The 24,813-nt window shown below is 36.5% G+C and overlaps 3 protein-coding genes across 6 annotated transcripts in view; 2 read left to right on the top strand and 1 right to left on the bottom strand.

The window, feature by feature from the left end:
* The window catches only part of LOC307170525 (uncharacterized protein), a gene marked incomplete at its 3' end in the record, with an annotated part of 195,647 nt that overhangs the window by 157,631 nt on the left and 13,203 nt on the right, over positions 1–24,813 (bottom strand). The gene's annotated exons all lie outside the window — the stretch shown is intronic.
* LOC307169941 (SLAM family member 5-like) overlaps positions 1–24,813 on the top strand; it is a 44,073-nt gene that overhangs the window by 18,560 nt on the left and 700 nt on the right. The window contains exon 6 of one of the 2 annotated variants that reach the window (XM_079890820.1): positions 1,124–1,273. The exons of the other annotated variant lie outside the window; for it this stretch is intronic. Within the exon in view, the coding sequence (XP_079746946.1) occupies positions 1,124–1,246 (123 nt within the window). The 3' untranslated portion in view covers positions 1,247–1,273. Of the gene's footprint in view, positions 1–1,123; positions 1,274–24,813 lie in introns of those variants that run through there. 2 annotated transcript variants of the gene reach the window in all.
* On the top strand, positions 1,844–21,018 carry LOC307169951 (CD48 antigen-like). Of its 3 annotated transcripts, none has more exons than XM_079890838.1 (6): positions 1,844–2,010; positions 15,289–15,618; positions 16,036–16,203; positions 16,300–16,413; positions 16,814–16,893; positions 18,986–21,018. In XM_079890838.1, the coding sequence occupies exons 2-6, from the start codon at positions 15,330–15,332 to the stop codon at positions 19,025–19,027; spliced, it is 693 nt and encodes a 230-aa protein (XP_079746964.1). In that variant the 5' UTR covers positions 1,844–2,010; positions 15,289–15,329; the 3' UTR covers positions 19,028–21,018. The 3 variants fall into 3 exon arrangements, with proteins under 3 accessions (XP_079746964.1, XP_079746963.1, XP_079746962.1); XM_079890837.1 differs by having other exon boundaries at positions 1,850–2,010; positions 15,919–16,203; XM_079890836.1 differs by lacking the exon at positions 1,844–2,010 and adding an exon at positions 14,464–14,540 and having other exon boundaries at positions 15,919–16,203.

Below are 24,813 nucleotides of genomic sequence, written 5' to 3'. Positions count from 1 at the left end.
CCAAAATGTTTCTGGCCATCCGCTCTCACTGTGAAACCAGCAGGAATCAAGCACATCTCCCCTGGCATTCTTTAGTTGAGCCTGCCACTTATCAACCAATCAAAAAAAAAGAAAGGGGCTACACAATAGCCAATCAGAAAATAGCACTATTGTATCTGGGTAAGATTTAACGCAACAACCAATGAAAAAAAAAAAAGCATATCCTGGAATTGTTCACGTGATTCTGCTACAACGTCTTCCAAAAGGAAACCACTCCGAGCTCCGAGCATCACTTTGAGCACAGAGTAAGTCATGATCTCCTGTTTTAATGTTACAACAAATTCACAACTTGTTTGACACAAACAGTGACAACTTGACTGCTGTTAGAGAATGTTTCCCAGATAATTAGCATCAGAGGAAAGTCCCCTAAAAAGGTCAGGTTAGAGGATGCTGGCCCAGAAAAGGTGGCGAAAAGGGTAGGCCCATTAGAGGAGACAGACGAAGAGACAGTGCAAGTGGAAGAGGAAGAGACAGTGGAGGAGATGGTGGAAGAGACGGTGGAGGAGATGGTGGAAGAGACGGTGGAGGAGATGGTGGAAGAGACGGTGGAGGAGATGGCTATGGTGTCAGAAGAGACCATCAAAACAAAAGGGAGAAAAGTACCAGGAGCAGCCACCTACAAGAGCTCTTTTAATAATGAATGGACCTCTAAATGGCCATTTACTGTAGGAAGCACCAGCTCCTATTACTGGTGCTCTATCTGCCGCTAAGAGAACTCCTGTGCCCATCAAGGTGACCGGGATGTGACAAGGCACACAGAAAGTAAGGGGCATCAGGCCAAACAGCAGTCACTGAAGTCAACCAGCACAGTCAAAAACTTTTACTTGCAGTGACTGCAGAAATGAGTGTGCAAGAGCTCAAGGTACATAGCACATTAAAACTAAAAGGTTTATTACAATGTTCATGAATACCATTTTTCCTAAATAATACAACCAATTCTATGTTTATGGCATATATGAGACATTCATCCATGACATGGACAAAATACTGCTCTAATGTATTTGTATTGTTACTTTAATGGACATGCAGACATGAGTTAAATCAGTGTTAACATTCAAATTCATTTCATTTGTTTCTGTTGCAGACAAGGAGAGCCGAGGTGAAAGTTGCCAACACCCCTCTCTCTCTCTCTCTCTCTCTCTCTCTCTCTCTCTCTCTCTCTCTCTCTCTCACACACACACACACACACACACACACACACACATAAATTGAATAAATACTTCGCATTTGGTTGAATTGTCAGTGCCATGTGTCAAATCTTTTCTTCTGCAAGTCTGAGCAATTATTAATGACAACAACAAAAACACTAATAATATTATTATTAATGAAACACCCCCATTCCCTCGGGTCGTCCAATCCGCCTGTCTTGAAATGTCACTCTTGCCTGTCTTCAAAACTTGAGAGCCCTGGAAGATGTTTAGGCGGCATTGTGAAACATTTAAGATAAATATTATTAATTTGATTATTACTATTATTGATATACTTTGTTTTCCGTGTTGCGCTCGAGCCTTTCAATCGCAGAAAGACCAGTTCGGCACCAGTGGCGGCTGCTGGTCTTTCAAAGAGGAGAAGCTCATTTTTGGCCTACATCATAAAAATTTTCCATTTATTTATACGTATATTCTGCCCTACGTTCCTATTCAAGAAAATGCTCTGTGACCCTGTCGTACCAACTAGGCGTCTTTTCCAGTGACTTGACCAGTGTCCTCTCAATGGCCAGCAGAGTTAGGTATAATTGTATAAATGTAATATAATAAAGGTATTGTATTGAAGGCTCCTGCAAAGGGACTTTAATTATGAAACTGTAGTCATAGTAGTATGACGAAAGAGGGCAGCGTAGTTCGTTAAGCTGTCGTTGTTTGCTGTGTTCGTGCAATCTATTCGAGCTGCTGGCTGAAAGAATGACGATCCTAGTTTGGTTGTGGGGATTGCTGCAGATTGAACATCAAGGTGTTAGTCACTGACCACAAAGTAAGCCGATTGTATTTATATTTGTGTTAACAGTGATTGCTTTCGTGTTATATGCGTCTGTTTCAGACGAACATGCCCAAACATGTCCTGTAACGATCGTTCTGTAGTATTCAGTTTACTGCTATTTTCATATTTGCGATTATTCATTCATAACTTGGATGTAAATCAGTGTTATTGGTTCCTAACAATGTTTTAATGATACCATGTTGTTCTGTCTAGAAGCTAGAATACAGAATCAGTGATTAGCATTATGTTTATGTAAATACAGCTCATATACGTCACCATTCTATCTATATGGGAGCTGTATATTTATAGTGACACATTATCACTTATTGCTTGTAGTTCTCTGTGGAATACCCTCTTTCCTTCATTTATTTGTATGTTTATGAAAGAAATATCACTGATGTGAATTAGGAATAGTTTGATTTCACTATGCAAACGTGAATGTTTGCTGTTGTATGTATTTTAGTTTCACTTCCATTTCACTTATCTCTTTATTGTACTTATTTTTGCAGACTATCTACATCTGTCACTGTACATCTGTGGCCCTACCTTTCCCTGCTAATACACAGACTAAACTTGATTACCTGTCTCCTCATTATTGGTGCTCTGACCGGCACCCAGGGGGGTTTACTCATCCAGTACCTTACAAAAACCTAACAGTCCAAAAGTCTCTATAACAGGTATACATAATAATATAATAAAAGGTATACATAATAATATAATAAAGTATAATAATACTACTAACAATATATTTCTTTTTTTTAATTTTAATAATTTTTTTTTTTATTACTAATAATAATAATATAAAAAATATAATAAGTAATAATATAATAAGTATATAAATGTATAATTGTGTGAAATGTATTATGAAAATTGGCTAGCAATTTCGCCAAGCAAATACCAAGAAATAGGTAGCAGCAAAATCCGCGATGGGACTGAGCTCGAACAGCTTCAAGCATCAGCGACTTTTTATTGTATGAAATCGCTGTCAATCAAAAGGAGACGCAGCCTTTCGACAGACCCTCCAATCATCACGCAGAAGCCCGGAGTCCAGGCCAGCCCACTCCTCATTCACCCCCAGAGACGCTGAGCGTCCATGGGCGGGACATAATCGCAGCATTTATCCAATGACCGTCTAGTTTTCGAAGCACTGAAAAAAACTATTCAAACTCAAAGCAGCTCTACTGAAGTCAACGGACGCTGGGCTTCAACAGGGAAATGCACTGACTCAACGGGAATGTTCGTCTTTGAGATGAACGTGTTCTAACGCATTTTTAATCAATAAAATGTTAACACAATAGTACATATTTGACCTTTTACTTTGACATTATAGGGTAAGCGGAGCTTCCCTTGCAGTCTTAAAAAAATCCACCCTGTTCGGCACATGCGCATTAACAACAAGTGGATTGTTTACAAGCGCTTCAAGTCACTCGCACATGCGCTGATGTACGAGTGCGGTGTGTGCGGACCACCCTGATGACAAAATTATGTCACGCGGACAACCGAAATACTTGGGCCTTTAGCTGGGAAGGAGCCTATGTAGGAAGTGCAAAGTTTGCAAGGTTGTTTTATTTTTGAATGTTCGCTAGGTGCAGACTAGTGTCGCAGAAACTCCTCCTCCTCATTAGCACTGAAGTGCCGGCTGCACAGTGCGATGAAGTGTGAGGGGTCAATGCATGAAAACAAAAACAAAGCAATTCTGGAGAGAGAGAGGGAGAGAGAGATCCAACCCGAGTTCTGATAACAACTACATTAAGAAGAGAAATCACAATGTCTGAGTCCTGTATCGACACATTGCTTATACAGTAGGCTACATGTGGCTTATGTCCTACGTTTCAGAAAACCCCTTGTTAATAGCCTATTAAATATAACCAATGCCACGAAAATCCTAGCCATAGTTTACCTAATAGCCTGCATGTCTGTTCTAAACGGAGTCAGATGGGTTTCGAATTTAAGATGTTGATGATTATCTGTTAGTTCTCTTTCAAAAGACAAAACTGTTAAGTTGTTACAGCATCCTGCCATCTTTGTCTAGATGTGTTTCTTAATTAAATGTGTCAGACAGCGCTCAGCACACTGCTGGTGTGACGTAACTGAAGAAACAAATTAGCATATTCTTATTAATATTAGCCTAGTAGGCCTAGTTCTAATGCATGACAAAATAAATCACATTTAAAATAATTATTGAAGAATTGTTAAATGTTAAAAAATTGTATCATTTAAAAAATGTATCTATTTCCCCGGATCTGACATGGGTAGACTATAGGCCCTATAGATAAAATAAGTAGCTATTTGGCGACGCTAACTGGTAATAAAAAAATTATTTTCTGGTGGCAGATGAGTGATTTACAGTCACTGCAGTCCAGTTAACAAACATTAAGTTGCAATATAGTAGAATCATCTAAACATTCATTCTACAAGTAAATTGCCCCAATGGATTTACTAAAAAAATTCACACCGCCAAAATTAAAAGATCATTCATCCCAATTCAGTAGGCGTAATTTAAATAATAATAAAACATTGTACACTGTTTTAGTCAGCAGTTGAACAGCTGTCAAAGAAGACAGATTAACCCCAAAATGTTAAAGATACAGAAAATCTCACTTTATAACCTGATGGAGTCCAGAGATGATGAAGATCTGCTCCTGCTCTTTGTAAACCACTTCCTGAGGAAAACGGTCCAGGAAACAAAACACGGCTGAACGTGCAGTCTGTTGTGTAATTAATCAAATAATAATAATTTAAAAAAAAACTTTATTTGAGAATTTAATATTAGATAATTGTTTGCATGGTTTTTAGTAGCGTACCTGATGCGATGATGGTGCTCTGGGTGTTTATGTGGTTGTTTAGAGGTTTAAACAGTTCCCCCTCAAGTCTCTGATATTGTGGTCTCCACATATGGCTCGAGTCCAAGATTTAAAACTCACGCGGAAGTACATAATACGTTGATGACGTGCTTATGGCGTCACGCGAACATGGCGGCACCCTGTGAGTTGTTTACTGCCTTGAGAAAACTAGGGCTAAATACAATTCTATTCATAAACTAAGTATTGAGGGGTCTGTCTCAGAAAATCCTAAAGAAATTTTCCAATATTTTTACAAATTTTACTCAAAACTCTATAGTTCTAAATTTAATGTAGCCTAGCTGATTTTGATAGTTCCTGTAAGCATCTTGGTTATGTTAATTCCATTAATCAGGATGAAAAAGTTTTTTGTGATTCACCAATTACTGTTGATGAGGTTAAGGAAGCAATTTCTCAACTAAAATGTAACAAGTCGCCTGGTAACGACAGGATAATGTCTGAATTTTACAAGTCTTATTCTGAGATCATTTCCCCGTTTCTCCTCGAAGTGTAGAGTTTAAAATGCTCTGAGCTTACAGCAAGTATGAAGCAGGGTGTCATTTGCTTAATACCTAAGCCTAAAAAGGACATGCTTTCCTTAGACAACTGGAGACCCATTAGCCTTCTTAATAATGATTATAAGGTGTTTGCTACGGTGGCCGAGAGAGCTCAACGCGCTGCAAATGAAGAAAACACATGCAAACAGAAAAAAACGCATGCAAACAGAAAAAAACACATGCAAATAGAAAAAAACACCAGCGAATAAGAAAACATCTTCATCAGTTTTACAACTCACGTGCGTCCCAATACTCACAACACAACCAAATACGGAAACGCGCTGCAATTACAGAAACGCGCTGCAAAAGTTCACAACACAACCAAACAGAAACGCGCTGCAAATAGAACAGAACACAACCAAAAGGTTTCCGGGGAACCCAATAAGTGACGGACGGACGGCTAGGACGTGCTTACAGCTGTCTACTTTTATTATTATTATTTATTTTATATTTTGTTTGCAAAACATACAAAGATGACACGTTTATGACATACAACTTTGTATACAATATACAAAATGTATTTGCGATATGTTCAATGTCATAAGAATACTAAAAAGAACAATGAGCTGAAGACTAAAATAAATAAATACATAAAAAGATAGAGAAAAAGAACGAGGAAAATACATTAATCTATACATCAGTAATACTGAACACATTTTGTCATGCTATGTTAAAATAAGTTTCGTAAGAAATGTTAGAATGTAGCTATAGGTCCAAATATGAGACGGCAAGTTTTAAAGTTGAGAACCTCACACAAAGATATAACACATATTTTAAAAACTTTGTTGTATAAAATGTATATTTATTTGCAACAGTTATGTTAACAGCATTAATACTATATTTCTGGTAAGAACAGCAGCTGCTGGATACGCGCTGCGTTGTCATGGGAACATCCCAGGTGAAAATAATGAGGAAATTACGTTGTCTTTCGTTGCTCCCTTCATCAAAATAATGGCACACAAGTGCCCCGCTCCCTCCAAAGTGCCCAATTCAAGGGCTCTGCCGTCTGCCCTTTTAAGAGAGTAGGGCATAGGTAAAGCCAGAGCCCGCGTTGGTAAAGCTCGCGAGCCGTCCGTCCGTCACTTATTGGGTTCCCCGGAAACATTTCCGTTGTGTTCTGTTCTATTTGCAGCGCGTTTCTGTTTGGTTGTGTTGTGAACTTTTGCAGCGCGTTTCTGTAATTGCAGCGCGTTTCCGTATTTGGTTGTGTTGTAAAACTGATGAAGATGTTTTCTTATTCGCTGGTGTGTTTTTTTTCTATTTGCATGTGTTTTTTTCTATTTGCATGTGTTTTTTCTGTTTGTATGCGTTTTTTTTCTGTTTGCATGTGTGTTTTCTTCATTTGCAGCGCGTTGAGCTCTCTCGGCCACCGTAGTTTGCCCTTGTTGTCTCAAGCCGTTTCAGGTCGTTTTTAAGCTCAATTATTGACGAAAATCAATCAGGTTTTATGAAAGGCCGCCATATTTTTAATAATATTAGGCTCGTATTCGACCTGATTGATTACTCTGATCTTATCAAGGATGACAGTTTAATTCTTTTTTTTTTGGACGTTTTCAAGGCCTTTGACACTATTGAGTCAAGTCAAGTCATCTTCATTTATATAGCGCTTTTAACAATGTAGATTGTCTCAAAGAAGCTTTACAGAGATAAGCGTATAATTTAAGGTAACAGAGATTGTTTCGGCTTTACAGCAGAGTTAAGTTATTTCCATCTAAAGTTAGTTTTAATTGATTTGGTTCCGTCGCAATGATCATTTGTTATTAAATTAGGGGCCGCTAAGACGACACCATTCTCTCTACACAGACTTTAAACGCGAACCTGTGAGAAACGCTGATGGCGTTCACATGAGCATTTAGAGTGGGTTCTATAGTTATGTGCGTTAGAATATACGCAGGTTTGGAATTCCCTACAAGCCAAGCCTAAACAAAATACTTGTCTTTCCTTATAAATTTTGATAAGGAATTTTATTTTATTTGTTGCTTTGGGGTAGGACCGCGAGACGAATTTTCCCGACAACGCCTTATCTGTAGAGTGGTAGTGGGATCCTTCATAGGGAGAGACTAGTTGGCACTTCAGCACTGCGTTGTCATCGGTCCAGGTGAAGGTCCTTCGTCAGATCTGGATACGGCCTGGATCCGGCAGGCTGCAGGAAAAACCTTGGGATAAACACAGACACTAAAATTAGCGTAGATGCCATTCTTCTCATGATGTAACGAGTACATCAGGATTTTTGGGAAGTGTTCCCGGTTCCGGCTGACCTAATCTATGCAGCCTAACATTAAATTATAGAATTCTATAATGTATTATGTGAAAGCTAGGTCAAAGAGATGTGTCTTTAATCTGGCTTTGAACTGACAGAGTGTGTCTGCTTCCCGGACAATGGTAGGAAGACTGTTCCAGAGTTTTGGTGCCAAATAGGAAAAGGATCTACCGCCAGCAGTCGATTTTGATATTCTAGGTATAATCAACTGGCCGGAATTTTGAGATCGTAATAGACGTGACGGACTATAATGCGTTAAGAGCTCGCTCAAGTACTGCGGAGCTAAACCATTCAGTGCTTTGTAAGTAATCAGCAATATTTTAAAATGTATGCGATGTTTAATAGGGAGCCAGTGCAGTTTTGACAGAACTTGGCTAATATGGTCATACTTCCTGGTTCTGGTAAGAACTCGAGCTGCTGCGTTTTGGACCAGCTGTAGTTTGTTTATTAAGCGTGCAGGGCAACCACCCAGTAGAGCATTACTATAATCTAGCCTTGAGGTCATGAACGCATGAACTAATTGTTCCGCATTTGTCAATGAGAACATATGACGTAATTTAGATATATTTTTAAGATGGAAAAATGCAGTTTTACAGATACTAGACACGTGACTTTCAAATGAAAGATTGGTATCAAAGAGCACACCCAGGTTCCTAACCGACGACGAAGACTTAACAGAGCAGCCATCAAGTGTTAGACAGTATTCTAGATTATTACGTGAGGAAGTCTTTTGTCCAATAATTAGAAACTCTGTTTTTTCAGAATTTAGAAGTAGGAAATTACAAGTCATCCAATTTTTTATATCCGCTATGCATTCCGTTAATTTTGTGAATTGATAAGTTTCGTTAGGTTTTGAAGAAATATAGAGCTGAGTATCATCGGCATAACAGTGAAAGCTAATGCCATGTTTCCTAATGATATCTCCTAAGGGTAGCATGTACAGAGTGAACAGCAGCGGTCCTAGTACTGAGCCTTGAGGTACGCCATACTGAACTTGTGATCGATTAGACATCTCATCATTTACTGCTACAAACTGATAACGGTCAGATAAGTATGATTTAAACCATGCTAGTGCATTTCCCGTAATGCCAACATAATGTTCTAATCTATTTAAAAGAACGTTGTGGTCGATGGTGTCAAACGCAGCACTAAGATCGAGTAACACTAATAGAGAGATACAACCACGATTGGATGATAAGAGCAAATCATTTGTGACTCTAACGAGAGCTGTTTCGGTACTATGGTACGGTCTAAATCCGGACTGGAAATCCTCGCAGATATCATTTCTTTCAAGAAAGGAACACAGTTGTGAGGATACTGCCTTTTCTAATATCTTTGACAGAAAAGGTAGATTCGAGATCGGCCTGTAATTGACTAATTCTGAAGGATCAAGTTGCGTTTTTTTAACAAGCGGTTTAATCATAGCCAGCTTAAAGTTTTTTGGTACGTATCCTAGAGACAAAGACGAATTAATGATATTAAGAAGAGGATCTATGACCTCTGGAAGTATTTCTTTCAGTAGCTTAGTCGGTATAGGGTCTAACATACATGTTGTAGATTTAGATGATTTAATGAGTTTAGTAAATTCTTCCTCTCCTATAGCAACAAATGAATAAAATTTTCCTCAGGGAGACTACAATGCACTGCCTGATGCGATACTGTAGTAGACGGTTGCATAGTTATAATTTTGTCCCTGATATTATCAATCTTATAAGTGAAGAAGTTCATAAAGTCATTACTGCTGTGTTGCTTGGAAACTTCGGTGCTTGAAGCTTTATTTTTCGTTAGTTTAGCCACCGTTTCAAATAAATACCTAGGATTATGTTTATTTTCTTCTAATAGGGTTGAAAAATAAGCAGATCTAGCAGCTTTTAAAGCCTCTCTGTAAGTAATTGAGCTCTCTTTCCATGAAATGCGAAATACCTCTAGTTTTGTTTTCTTCCAGTTGCGCTCCATTTTTCTGGCTGCTCTCTTAAGGGCCCGAGTGTGCTCGTTTTACCACGGCGTTGGACTTTTTTCTTTAATCTTCTTTAAGCGCAACGGAGCAACTGTGTCTAAAGTGCTGGAAAAGAGAGAGTTAAACGTTTCTGTTGTAATATCTAGTTCTTCTAAGCTATCTGAGATGCTGAGATGATGAAACTGATTAGGAAGATTATTAATAAAGCAATCTTTAGTAGCAGAAGTGATAGGTCTCACATATTTGAAACACGGAGTCGGCTTTGCAGCCTTGGCTAAATGCAAATTACACGAGACTAGATAATGATCTGAGATGTCATCGCTCTGCTGCAGAATTTCAACGACATCAACATCCATTCCGTGTGATAATATTAGATCTAGAGTATGATTACGACGATGAGTAGGTCCTGACACGTGTTGTCTAACTCCAATTGAATTTACAATGTCTTTAAATGCCAATCCCAATGCATCTTTTTCATTATCGATGTGTATATTAAAATCACCAACAATTAGTACTTTATCTGCAGTCAATATTAATTCTGATAGAAAGTCCGCAAATTCTTTGATAAAGTCTGTATGGTGCCCTGGTGGCCTGTATACAGTAGCCAGCACAAATCTCAAACGTGATTTATCGTTTACACTATATATTTTTACATTAAGCACCAATGCTTCAAAAGAATTATATTTAAAACTTGATTTCTTAGTGGTTTTGAAACTATTACTATAAATTACAGCAACACCTCCCCATTTGCGTTTCAGACGAGGATCATATTTATAACAGTAATCTTGCGGGGTTGATTCATTTAAAGTAATGTAATCGTTTGGTTTTAGCCAGGTTTCTGTCAAACACAGCACATCTAGATTATTATCTGAAATCATATCGTTAACAACGAGTGCTTTTGAAGTAAGCGATCGAATATTCAGCAACCCAAGCTTTAGCATTTGCTCATCTGTAATATAGCTGTTTTTTATTTGTTGAACATCAATTAAATTTTTAACCTTAGTTGGGTTTAAACGTTTTTTGGATTTCCAAATTCGGGGAACAGACACAGTCTCTATGGTATGATATCTAGGTGAAAGAGGCTCTATGTGATGGGATTTATCTGACCTTGGTGACGCGAGGCCGCTAGCAGACAGTCGGTTTAGCCAGTCTGTCTGCTTCCTGACCTGAGCCCCAGATTGTCATGTTTGAGCTCTAAGACTATGAGCCATATTACTAGAGAGAACTAGTTGAGCTCAAGTAACTAGAATTACTTGAGCATCCTTTCATTTTTTTCTGTTTCGAGCGTTTTGGTTTCAGGCCCTATTTTTGTAATGCCATGGAAACTTTGAATGCAGGAGGAAATAGCTCTGTAAAGTTAGCACATGGCACAACCCAGAGATTTCTTCTAGAAAGAGGAATTCGACAGGGCTGTCCAGTCTCTGTATATCTTTTTGTAGCACAGGCCTTCTGTCATTTCATTAAGGATAGTAAACTAGAAGGGATTCATATTGCTGGTAGAAATATTTTAATTAGTCAGCGGACGACACAGCCTTATTTTTAAGAAACTCCAGCCAGGTTCATCAGGCTATTAAAAGTATTCAGCTTTTTTCAAATGCCTCAGGTCTATGCCTTAATATTAAAAAATGTGAAATATTAGCCCTGAAAAGTTCCTCCCTTGTACTTATAGATAGACGGTATCCCTGTTAAAGAAGCTGTTAATTATTTGGGAGTTGTTGTCTCGAAAAATGAGCAAGATAGTGTTTCTCTGAATTTCAAACCTGCTTTTGAAAGGATTAAAAGTCAATTTAATCTCTGGTTATTAAGGGACTTGTAGAGGTAGAGTCCTTCTGTCAAAGGCTGAAGGAATTTCTAGACTGATCTATGTTGCTTCATCTATACGTTTAGACAATAAAACTATCAAAACTATTGATCAGATTTTATTTAATTTTCTATGGAAGAATCGCGTGCACTATATTCGTAAATCTGTTGTTCTAAATTCGCTTAAAAGTGGTGGCCTTGATTTTCTAGATTTCTCTACTTTAAATAATACTTTCAATGTTAATTGGTTCTTTGTGGAATTTTATTCCTAATTTTGTTTTTGACCGACTTGGGGGCCTTTCTTTTTTATTAATGTGTGATTATAAAATTGAAAACTTTCTGCCTTTCATGCTCAAGCTTTATTGGCTTGGAAACTGATCTACAAGCACAACTTCACTCCGCAGCGTTGTTTTATTTGGAATAACCGTTGTATTATGTATAAGCACAAAAGTATTTTTTTTAAAAGCTGGTTTGAAAAGAATATTGTTTTAGCTTGTCATTTGTTTAACGCTCAAGGATTCCTTATGACGTATGACGAGTTTCTTTTGCACTTTGATTTTCCTGTGACTCCTAAGGAATTTGCTCTTGTATTTTCTGCAATCAATTCAGGAATAATTTCCTTATGTAGAGGTGTGCTGTCATCAGTTGATATACCCATAATTAACCCAACGTACACAGTATGTGGTAAAATTAGTTTTTTTTTGCAGTCCAAAAACAATAACAAATCTATTCGCGCACTATTTTTAAAGGACGTTGTTACTAAATCTCGCTCTATTGGGCTAAATTTGTTAATGACCTTGATTGGGAAAGTGTTTGGTTATTACCTCACAAATTCGTTGTTACAAACAAGGTGAAAGAAATCTCTTTCAAGATATTACACAAATTTTACCCTGTCAAGCATTTTCTTAGAAAGTTTAAGAAAGACATCAATGTAAGCTGCTCTTTCTGCTCTTTGCACTTGGAAACAGTACCCCATACTTTTTGGCACTGTAGTCAGGGGAAAAAGTTATGATATGAGCTGTCGTTGTTTATTAAGAAAAAGGTACTCTTTAATTTTGTTTTGCTTTTTGAAAATGTCATTTTTGGTTATTCAAAGTTTGATAACTGTGTGTTAAAGGAGGCTTTTGTAATTAATCTATTAATATTATTAGTCGAATTTCACATCCATAAGTGTAAGTTTTCTAACAAAAAGCCACTTTTTTTCTGTATTCCTTAAAGAATTTGAAAATTATTTTTCTACAATTCAATCTAGTACTAATAGAAAAGCTATTAAGACTGTTCATTTATGTACTGTCTTTAAAATCTTTGTCTGATATAATGGTCTTGTATTTTTATAATTTTATTTTATTTTTTTATATATGTGTGTTTTCTTTGCTCCCCTGGCTCTAAAGTTGTATGTTGTATCATTCTGTAGTTTAAAGCATTAAAAAGAAAAAAGAAAAAATACACACACAAAAAAAGTTGATTACAGTCCATAAAAACATTCCTTTTTGAGCAAATAAAGTGGATCAAATGAGTTACAGTTCTTATATATTATAATTAAACATTTTAGTAAACGTCTGACAAAATGTCCCTATCTGTTGATTATCACTGTATGAAACATGTATGCTAGCATATTGTGTTTATCCAAATTTACCCCATTGTTTCGTATAATATCCCACATCAAATGTATTTTTTTTTCACATGCGCCTGTTTTGTAAACATATCAGTTGACCTCTGACCTATAATGCTGCCTGAATCATTATCATACACTCTTCATTCATTCAGGCCTACTTGGAGGGATGAAAACTAGGTAGTATAAAGGAAACACTGTAGTCAGTGTGTTGCTTTCCCTTTACTTTCACTTACTAGCAAGTGATGATGATCTATGAGTGACGTATCAGCAATACTTCTTCTTCTTAATCTTATTGAATAATTGCCCTTTTGATTCATTTTCTTTTGAATATGTAAATGTCATTTTTGCCATTTATAACATGCTCCATGTTCTTCTGTTCTTTTATGTATTTATTTTCTAAGATTTTTCTACCTGATTTGTTTGTATTTGCTTCGTTAATGAAAAAAAAGAAGAAAAACACTTCTTCTTGTGTTTGTGTGTTCTATGCCAGATGGAGTTTACCGCCTCCTACAGGACTAGTGCAGTCAGCATGAGGAAGATCAGTTGTTCTGAAAGCTCTTCAATTGGTGATTTTATTTTAAATCAGAGGTGCCGGATTCAAAATGTATAGCCTATATTAATAAATAAATTATACATATATAAATATTCTGTGTTTGTAAATAGTTCCTGCCTCAGATTGATCTTGTCATATTTAGCAGTGTGACTCAGTCTCCAAAATGTAAATACAATATATTTTGTTTCTTTTGTTGTTTATCATGATAAAGAGAAATGATAAAACAGTGTGTTTTCAGATTAAACTGCCTGTGGATTTAAATTGTTAATCAATGAATGTGATATAATGACAGCAGGATTTAAAGCAAATACAGAACATTTGAAGGAAACTTTAACTGCAAAACACACATATTATAATATAGCAGTTTACAGAAGAAGCACAGACCGTACATGAGTGTGACTGACTCAGACTCGAGCAGCTCAAAGTAAACCTCTACTGACTTCAGTACAGAGATGTGGTTTGATCTGTTGATGAAAATGAACCTTCAGCATCAGTGTGTCTATATGCAGACGTGTGGTTTGTGAGTGTGATCGGCAGATGGAAAATAAAGTTAGTGTTAGTGTTAGAAACCCTTAGTGACCATCCTAAGACCTTCACACTTTTAATTGCAAAATATTGATCATAGGCCTACAATAAAATATTAGAAATGTACTGCTGCTTGTAAAAACAAAAACTGAAAAGGTACTGTGTCCGGTCCTCCACCTGCAACAGTGCAATACTAATACAGATGAATATTAATAACCAGAGGAAGAGTTGCAGTACGTGTACAGTAAGAGGGCGGTCTCAAATATTATTGGTGGAGAATCAGACGCAGTAACACTATCTCACAGTTTAACACTGTCCTGTTAGTTCAGTCTCTCTGTCTCTGAAGTGTTCACATATAGTGCTATTATCTGAAAATGCTTCACATGTGTGTGTTGTTCTGCGTGTGCCGTCTGGTCGGTGAGTTATAATCATATTCAGTTTAACACATCAGTTCTTGCTTTAGTTTAAATACTATTTACAGAGATTTAATACAGAGCCATAAAACTCTTCTTTTTTTTTAATCAGCCAGAGGATTTCCCAGATAAAAGATGCTCGAACTAAATTATGATTGTGTTTTGTGAGATCTATTTTAATACACAAGAGAAAAATATGACATGTTAAAAAACAGCAGATCCTGTTTTATTTAAAATAATTCATGCTTCATCACCCTAAACAATGACATGAGATGATTATTGATGAAGTTTATATAGCCGACTGTTTGTTGCATTTACTGGTTTCTTAATAAAAATACACTGGATATTAATATAATACTATATATATTCATAAAAGTTTAGAGTAAAGTCAAGGGCTTTAAGAGCTGTTCACTTGGTGTTTTGGTTAAAGTATGTTTCTCTGTGAAACATTAGTGGAGTGTTTTTCATCTGCTTTTCCTGATTTGCACTATTTGGCTTCCCATAATCCTTCATTCTCCAGAGCAGAGGCACTGAAGGAGCCAATCAGATTTAAGATGAGACACAATCACCCCTGTGGCTCCTCCCACAGATCACCTGTATTGTGATAACAGTGTATTGATAACTCAAAATAACATCACAAAAAATATTAATCTCAGCTACTTCTGTGTCTGTGCTGCTGTTCTTCATTACCGTTACAAAACTGATCTATTAAAGTTATTCCCTTAATCTGTGACAAACTCTCTGTTCTCCAGGAGTGTTTGCTGACACAGATGCAGTGAAGTCAGTGTCAGTGATGGAGGGAGATTCAGTCACTCTAAACTCTGATCTTACTGAAATGATGGATGAAGATCTGATTTACTGGAGGTTTGGAGATGAAAACACATTAATAGCTGAAATCAATGTACTGGAAGACAGAATCACTGTATATGATGATGTTCCTGATGGGAGATTCAGAGACAGACTGAAGCTGGACGATCAAACTGGATCTCTGACCATCACAAACACCAGAACTGAACATACTGGAGATTATAAACTAGAGATTAAAGATCGTGTGAGCAAGAGTTTCAGTCTCACTGTCTACGGTGAGTTACATCATTTTTATAATTAAAGTGCATAAATCATAAATAGTTGATTTTTTTATCTTAAAATTATAAATATTGAGATACACACATATTTCTGACTTTCCTTTTCAGCCTATTGAACACTTTCCTTTTGATTAATTATTATGAACCTGGCATCTCAAAGATTATTAAAAACAAATCTGGAATCACAGTAGTCTGTTTGTAAATGACATCAGAAACTCTCTTAACATATTAAAATAGTCAAAAAGAGCCGTCTTATTTACTGATATGATTGATCCTGATTTTTCGAATCTTTCTCAGCTCGTCTGCCTGTTCCTGTCATCATCAGTAACTCTTCACAATGTTCTTCATCAAACTGTTCATTGGTGTGTTCATCAGTGTTGAATGTGAGTGATGCGACTCTCTCCTGGTACGCAGGAATCAGTGTATTGTCCAGCATCAGTGTGTGTGATCTCAGCATCAGTCTCTCTCTACCTCTGGAGGTGGAATATCAGGATAAAAACACCTACAGCTGTGTGCTGAACAATCCCATCAGCAACCAGACCACACATCTGGACATCAACACACTCTGTCACACATGTGCAGGTACCACAGCACTGATGATATATGATGTGTTTACTGACCTGTTCTCTGTCTTCTGTTGAAGATCAGACACATTCACTTCCATGTTGTCCATTACAGATCAAGGCGTACCCTTATTTTACATCGCCCTGATCTCTGCTGGATCTCTGATGATTGTTGCTGGATTTTGGATCTTCTGGTTCTGCTGGAAACACAGAAAAACTGATAGAGAAGGCAAGAGTTAACAAATAATAATAAATAATAAAATCTACTCCAAAGCCCATTTTATTGTTTAATATTTAAATATGTATTTATGTAGGTAATGCCATTTAGTTCTTAAATAATGTTGGTTATTGGTTGTTGCATTGATCTGAGCAGCTCTTTACTCGTCTCACACACAAACACTGATTCTGTATTTACTTTTACTCTTACTCTGGTAATAGTGATGTTTTGTGTGTGTGAATAGTAATAATCTCAAATTCCATATTGCCATTTTAAAAATTTCTGTATTAAATATATTTAATTAATTGTGTGCAATAACTTTAACAGCCTAATAAATCACACATATGTTGTAAAAAAAAACAGATCTAGATTTGTATTTTTAATCTTTAATCTCTTCCTGTTGTTCAAACAGTTCAGATTCGTGAAGATGAGAAAACTTCAGTTGTTTTGTTACTTCATCCATCGTTCTATGAAAGAAACGCACACACATCGGTAAGATCATTTATCATTAGTTTCTGTTGTGTGTGTTTGTATCATTCAGCAGTGAGTCAGATGGAGATCAGTGTGTGATTGTGTTTCTATAATCATCATCACTTATCAGATATTTTCAAAAGAAGCTATTTTACTGTTAACACTATTATATAAAATATTTGAGTAAAAGTCATCTATAGTTGATTTCTGTCAGGACCACTACCGTCAAATATGATTGACAATTAGCATACAGTTAGGATTGGCAGTATGGGTCCGTTCTGGGCGAGAACTCGCTGCGCTTCATGCAGCCGAGCATGAATAAGAGCAGGGAGAGCAGCACTAATCCCCCTTGGGGTAAACAGACAGAACCAACATGAATGTATGCAAATATATTTAATTCAAGATTTTAAAGTACAACATAATTCGAGAATTTATTCTGATTCAAGGGGAATCAGAATACCAAATCCTGACTGGGTGAGAGGAGGAGCTGGGGATGGAGGAGGGTAATTATCTCCTGAGAAACGCGATAGCTGCTGATAATATATATGTATACGTGATAGGCGTCGTATTCCTATAGGTGGATGTGGATCAGCTGAGGGTCAGCTGACGCGAGCTTGACAAACGTGACCTGCCAGAACTAACCATATGCTTGATTTATTGTCTTGTGGCTTTGATGTTACAGATTTAAATTAAAGGAGTTTCAACAGATTATGTTACTTTCATTTTATGAATGATCACATTACACATCACTTAGCAAGTAATTCATTTTAAAGCAACTAATTAACATAAAATGATTTCAAGATATTTTAATATAATAAATTAATAAAATGTTCTATAAGTGTCACAGACAGCAGGAAAAATATATATAAAATACAACTAACCATATAATTGTGCAAAATAAAGGACAAAAAAAACTCATTAACTTTTAAAGGGAGAAAGAAACTCAAACTGTATTCAGACACGAATTAATGCATGAAACGCTTCAGTTCAGGCTAATATTAATACAATATGAATCTATTATTTTGGTATTATAAGGCCCGCTATATTGGTCCAATCTGCCGGTCCGCCAATACACGGGGAAGGTTTTCACGTGCTCTGTCCTAACTCTTGCGAAGTATTGGTTGGTTAAATTTGTAATATATTAATCATATATTTACTCGTTTATTTCATCTGACTCCATAAATGAAAAGGTTTTAATGATATCTGTGGATCATTAATCATGAGTGAATGTTTGACTATTCCGTTTAACTCTTCAATGGAAATAATATCAAAGTCAGTTAGAATAATCAAATGTAACAATTTATTATGTCAGGTAAATGTATCATGCCAATTCCATAATCAATTCAAAGATAATCGATACAAAACATCAAATGCTCTGGAATAGAGAGAAGATGCAAACCCAACTTTAAGAAATACGTGAGGCTGAGAGATCTCACTCCCAGCCTCACGGGCCGATCTGAGGTACAGAAAAGGCCCAGAACTCTCTGCTGCATTTCCTTATATACACAAACCTTTCACAAGGAAACATGTACTAACAAAAGAAATTTGCATGCAGTGGTCGCACCTTCATGGGGGTGGGTGACCATTTGCTTGAGAGACCACCTTTCTTTGTAAGTCAGTTATCCATAAACTCTTAAAAACCTTATTACCTTTTGTTTTACTTATTTGGAAAGAGACATTTGTACCAGTCGCACTGTGACATTTTAAATGATACCAAACATGAAAATACTCTGTGATAATCATTCACATTAAACTATACATTTTCTTGGGAATTCAGGTGAATCATCTGAGCATGAGAGAGAGGGGTGAGGGGAGAGGGAAAGAGATGTAGATTAGGATGACTCGGAGGTGAGACTTTCGTCTCGATTGTGCATGAGTGCCAGTTCAAATGCTAATCTCCAGAGAGGTCCTTTTGTCCTCTCAGGGTCTGGTCACCCCCGAAACAGACTGTCTGGAATTCCCTAATTTATCAATTCTTACAGTATTTACAAAATTGTCAGTTTTCCCATTCAGATTGTGTTGTTATGATTTGGCCTTTGCAGTTCATGCTAATATCTGTTTTTTGTTTTTATTAAAAAATCTTATTATATTTGGTGTGATGTGTTTTTTACAGATCTCTGAAGTGGAGTATGTGTCTGTCAGCATAAGAAGATGATTTAATATTTCAATATAAAGGACCAGATCCAACTATGGGATCATTTCACATGGTATTAATATTAAAGGTGCTCTAAGCAATGTTGGGTGAAGTCACTTCTTGTTGATGTTCAAAGTATTGTCAAACAAAACGGATGCTAGCTCATTTTGTGGATAAAAAAAACAACAACTGCATTTATAGCATTTAGGCAAGGCAAGTTTATTTATTTAGTTTATCATTGCACATTTCACACAATATATGGCAATTCAAAGTGCTTTACAAAATAATACAAATAATCACAAAATAAAAGCCAGGACAATTAAAACAGTTATTCAAAATGCTTTACATAAGGAATTAAAATTTCACACTATGACAATTCAAAGTGCTTTGCATAGAAAACAGGCACAAAATAAAACCAAGGGGAATTAAAACTATGATCAGTTAAAACAGTTTAAAATCGACACTGTTAAGGCCCGTTCACACCAAGGACGCGATAACTATAAAGATAACGATAAAGATATAATTCTAAAAATCGTTCTCCATATTAAAGAATAACAGAGTTCACACCACAACTATAACGATAAAGATATGAGGAACGATATTGTTGGGATCACTTTCAGAACGATTTTTTTTTCAGCTGTCGAACGATAAAACACTGACAGTCAATCAGAATCCATTCTAATTTAAAGGTCTCGCGCATTTAAAATGGGGCGCGCGAGCGCGTGCTTAGAATAAAAAGACCGTTATCGGTCGTTGGTGTGGACGCATAGTTATCTTTATCTTTATAGTTATCGTGCTTGGGGCCTTTACAGGCCTTTACACTCTATGCAGTATTTTATTCAAAACAATGGGTTAGTCATAAAGAACTAAATAATAATGTTCAAACATACAAAGAGAGCAATATTTCATAATTTTTCATAAGTGTTTGGTACTGGAAGTATTTTTCCTATAATTTTCCATATCTCAGTTTTAAGCCATGAACCATACCACCCATGAACTGAATCACACTAATACAAACTTTGATTCGAAGCAAAAAACTTTATGCAGATTAGAAAAAAGGCAAAGATGTGCTTTTTTTTCATTAGGAATTGAGAATGTTTGCCATGATTCTAAATTCCCCCTTTTGTCTTCAGGATTATGGGTAGTGCAGTTCTTTTCCTGTGATTTAAAATTAAAGATCTGTCATCTAATGTTTAAATGTTTAAAGATGCTTTTGTCATCAGTGTGTAATCGGAGTTTTCCTCAATGAAAAGCTACAGTACTCTTACCTCATTATTGTAATTTCTACAGAACCTCTCCTTCACTGCTGCTGCTTTTCCTGACTGATTTGAAAAAATAAATCACACAAACAATTAAATGCCAATTTAGCAAAATAGAGATGTTTCCTCTTGCTATAGTCTCGAGTCTCTTGCCATTTCTAGATGTAATAAAATATATTTTGTTAAAACTAGTAAATGTCTTTTATATTGCAGTATCTTATTTATTTTCCACAGCAACATACACACATGTTCTCAAATATGTTCATATCTGAATGAAGGTCAGTGTGTCTGAGGCTGTTTTCACACCTATAGATCATTTGTTTTGTCCCGAAACAGGGACTTCATTTGTTTCAATGTTGCATTTTCTTCTTGGTTCGGTTCGCTTTCACAAGGCAACATTTCAAAGCGTACCAAACTGTCACATGTGAGTACAACTGTGCTCTTATTGGTCAGCATTTCCTCTGCGTCATCATCAAGATGATTGACAAGTTCCCTCCATAAGCTTATTGTGGCTTTATTTGTAACTGTCGAGACACACACAAACACTAGGCCTATATGAACGTAGCCGTCATTCCTGCTGTTAAATGATACACTACATTTGTATTAATAGTGCAGCAATTTCCTTCTGGATCTGCAGCGCTGTCTAGAGATGAACTGTGTGAAGACTCACACAAACACTAATGAATGTTATAATGCAGTTAGAGCAGGAATCAAGGCTTCTTCAGGACAGCATTCTAGCACTGAGAAGCGCAATTACACAAAAAAATTAAAAATTACACAACATCTTTAAGATGAACAGGAACTCTTTTAGTTTTCAGCTGTGAAACTGATGTGCTCACTTACAGAATCAGACACTTCTGCTACTTATATAGCACAATTCCCATTATGAATTATGATACCATTTGGTTCGTTGGTCGGATTACTTTCACACCTCAAGCGAACCGCTCCAGAGTCTCAGAGTGATTGTTTTGGTGTGGATCCGAGCGCAATTGCAATGTTCACATATGCCTAAACGAACCGAACCAAGGGAGAAACACACCAGGTCCTGAAACAAACGATCAGGCATGAACTCACATGTAGAAAATAGTAGGCCTATTTGTAAAGCTTCTCTGTAAATTGTAGTCAGAAAAAATTTGAAAGTCAGTCAGAAAAATCATCAAATCAAATATCTTTATATTTGTATTAATAGTGTTAATATTTTAATGGTTTCTGAATGGACAACAGGAATGAATCACAAACATTTCACAGTGTTTGTTCATTTTCACCAGATCGAATGCCTTGCTGAAAGCAAACACAGAGTTCTGTTCACAAAAAGCAGTTCACATGGTCGATCTAGTTGCTACTGTGTGCCACTAACAAAACTCAGATTTGATGTGCATGACTACCTTTGAAAACTCTGAGAAATGCAGTCATTGTTTTATACTCAAAAGCTGACTGTATTAACCTGGTAGCTTGTAAACAGACAGACTGATAAAGACACTTGTGTGCTCTTACTGTCAGAAGGTCCATAAATAAAGCCAGTCAATCAAATTACATCTTACTCAATGGAAAAAGTTGTTTTTCCATTACTAGTCTGTACTGATGCTGTTATGCAACCTTAATTGACCAACTAGTCATATGATCAAATAAAAAACCTTTTCCTTTTCCTGTTCTTAAATTGTGCAGTGTGCAGATGTTTACATTGAAAGAGCATGCAGATGTTTCATGCTGTATTCATAAATTATACAGTAATTTTACTACTTATCATTGCTTAATAATATTTATAATAAGTTAAACATCTACGTTTTTTTTTTTTAGTTTTTTTTTTTAGCTTTGTGTAATACATGACTTACTCTTCAGAATGATACATGGTTTGTTCTTTAGTCTAAAGTTAAAAAGCAAAAGATCCGTATTGACTTTAATATGTGTGTATTAAAGCTACACTGTGTAATTTTTTAAGTTGATTCTTAGCATAAAACACCTTGTTCTTTCACTAATGTTGACTGTTGACTATTTTTGACTGACAAAATGCCGGCGGCCGGAAACCACAACAGCTACAATGAATTGTTCAAAATTCTTTTTTAGTAAACTCTCTGTACACAAACAATGTTCTCAATGCTGGAGTTCATGTGTAGAACCCCTGGTGATACTTTAAGCACAGTTTCATGTTGTGTCGAGCCGCCTTAATGTTTTAAAAATAGTGATTTTTGATGCTATCATAGTCGTGCCCCATATGCACTCCCATTCAAAAGGCAATTTGACCGAAAACGAAAATACGGTCAATCTTAAAAGTGGCGTTTCCATCCTAATTATGCTTTTAAACAAAAGTTTGCCTCGGGTAGATTCACAAAAAGCATTTTGGCGAGAGTTACCCTTTAACGGTAATCAGACTTTTACGTTTTTTCCCCATATTATATGAACTGTGTGTGATACTTACCCCTCCTGCAGCGACGGTAAATCTCACGAACAACTGCAGCTACTACCACCAGCAGCAGAAATCCACCAAGAACACCAACAGCAACAATCCATGATCGACAAGAACCTGAACGGATAAAAAGACACAGTCATTAGTGTGAATGTGTCTGATCTATTAACAAACACTATAAAAATGGTTAGAAATGTGTCCAAGTGCTGAAACCAGCGCATCGAGGATAAAGTTTTTCTCTTTTCCCCCGATGTCTGCCAGGTTCTGAGATTCCGATCATGGAAGCAGTTTGTTCAGTGGCACGGAGAGCAAAGTCTGTAGGCGCAGTTCTGTAGCCGCCTCAGGGGGAGTCCATGTCAGAATGAGAGTCGTAGATCCAAATGCAAGCAAGCAGTTTATTGGCGACAGGCAGAACAGGTACAATACTCAAAACACCAAGTTTAGCAGGCGGGCGACCTGAATGCCACAATCCCAGGAGAGTAAAGAGTGACAGGAATAAACACAGTGTGGATGCAGACTGATGACTGGTTGACAAGAACTCCAGATGATCTCCAGTAGCCTGGATTCACAGACGAGATCGAGGAAATAACTCCGCTAGGAAACTCAGACACAGGAACTAGGTGAGAGAACACAAACAAGAGTGACGAACCGACACCAAGCATAATTCACTCCCGCTAGATAAAGGCAGCTAACAAGCGGTAGTAACTAGCTGCAGCTGAGGGCTGATTAAGTGATCAGCTGGTTACTAGGCAACAAACAAGTAGAGCCCGACCGATATGGATTTTTGGGCGCCGATGCCGATAAAAAAAGCCAGATACCGATATATCGGCCGATATTATTTATGTGTATATTATAATACAGTAGCAATATTATTTATGTGTATTATAGTACAGTAAGTTTGGACACACTTTACAATTGGTGTGTACAAACTTTTGATGGGTACTAGAGCCCGACTGATAAAGGATTTTGAAGGCTGATACCGGTACAAATATTTGTTGGTTTTAAAATCCGATATTCCGATATATCGGACGATATATATATATATTTTTTCAGAAACGCGCAACAAAACATTAACAAATTTCCCTAACATTAGTTATTTGTAGTTGTTATTTATGAGTTTTAACTAAAATAATATGATAATGCATTTTAAAAAGAAACTTGTTTCTTGTATTGTCACAACAGAACAGAGGAACATCAAAATATATTAAAGTTCTGATAAATAAAATGTATAAAAATACAAACTTAAGATTTTTTTTTAAGACTAAACGTTTAGTCCTTTGAACAAAAACAACAATTTCACATTCAAATTGACAACAAATTCAAATTGTCATAATTTACTCTCTCAAGTTGTTTTTTTCTTCTGTTGAAAATAAGTTATTTGGATGAATGTGGGTAACCAAACAGTTGATGTACCACAGTGACTTCCATAGTATATTTTTCTCCTTTGGAAGTCAATGGGGACCAGCTACTGTTTGGTTCCCCACATTCTTCAAACTATTAATATTAGAAAAATATTAGAAGGAAATTAATACAGTTGGAATAACATTAGAGTGCCTGTAAATAATGAGATCATTTTTATTATTGGGTGAACTATCCCTTTAAGGACAAGCGGCAATGTGTTTACAATTGCTACTGTCTCTTTAAGAGCTGAGCACGACACGTCTAATGTACACGCATTTGACAAGCGGACAACCGACATTGTTTATGTAAATCTTGTGTGTATTTAACAGTATTAGCACAATAATACTCGAAAGATAACTTAGTCCAGTATCCAGGCGCTGGTACTAGAAAGTTTCTAGTACCAGCGCCTGGATACTGGACTAAGTTAGAAAGGCTTTTAGTGCATGTGAGCTTCACATGTACGCGCTGAGAAACGCACACGTTAGAACAGCGCATCAGCATTTAAAATTAAATGTTTAACCGACAAAGCATTAAAGCACATGCACATTATGAACTTTTGTGAACTGCAGTGTTAACATTTTATGTGAATAAAGCCTACGTCGCGTTGTTCCGCTTCACTCTCGGCTTATTTAACCGCAGCAAAACTGGACATGAGTCACGAATTTTGTCATCCTTATTTGAGTTAAGAGAACTGATAGGGATGTTCTTTTAATTGTTATTCAAACAATGTATGTCTCGTGAGT

The sequence above is a fragment of the Squalius cephalus genome, assembly GCF_949319135.1.
Source record: "Squalius cephalus genome assembly, chromosome: 13".
NCBI lineage: Eukaryota > Metazoa > Chordata > Actinopteri > Cypriniformes > Leuciscidae > Squalius > Squalius cephalus.
The sequence above is the reverse complement of the archived record's forward strand: the minus strand, read 5'-3'. Positions and strand labels throughout refer to the sequence as shown.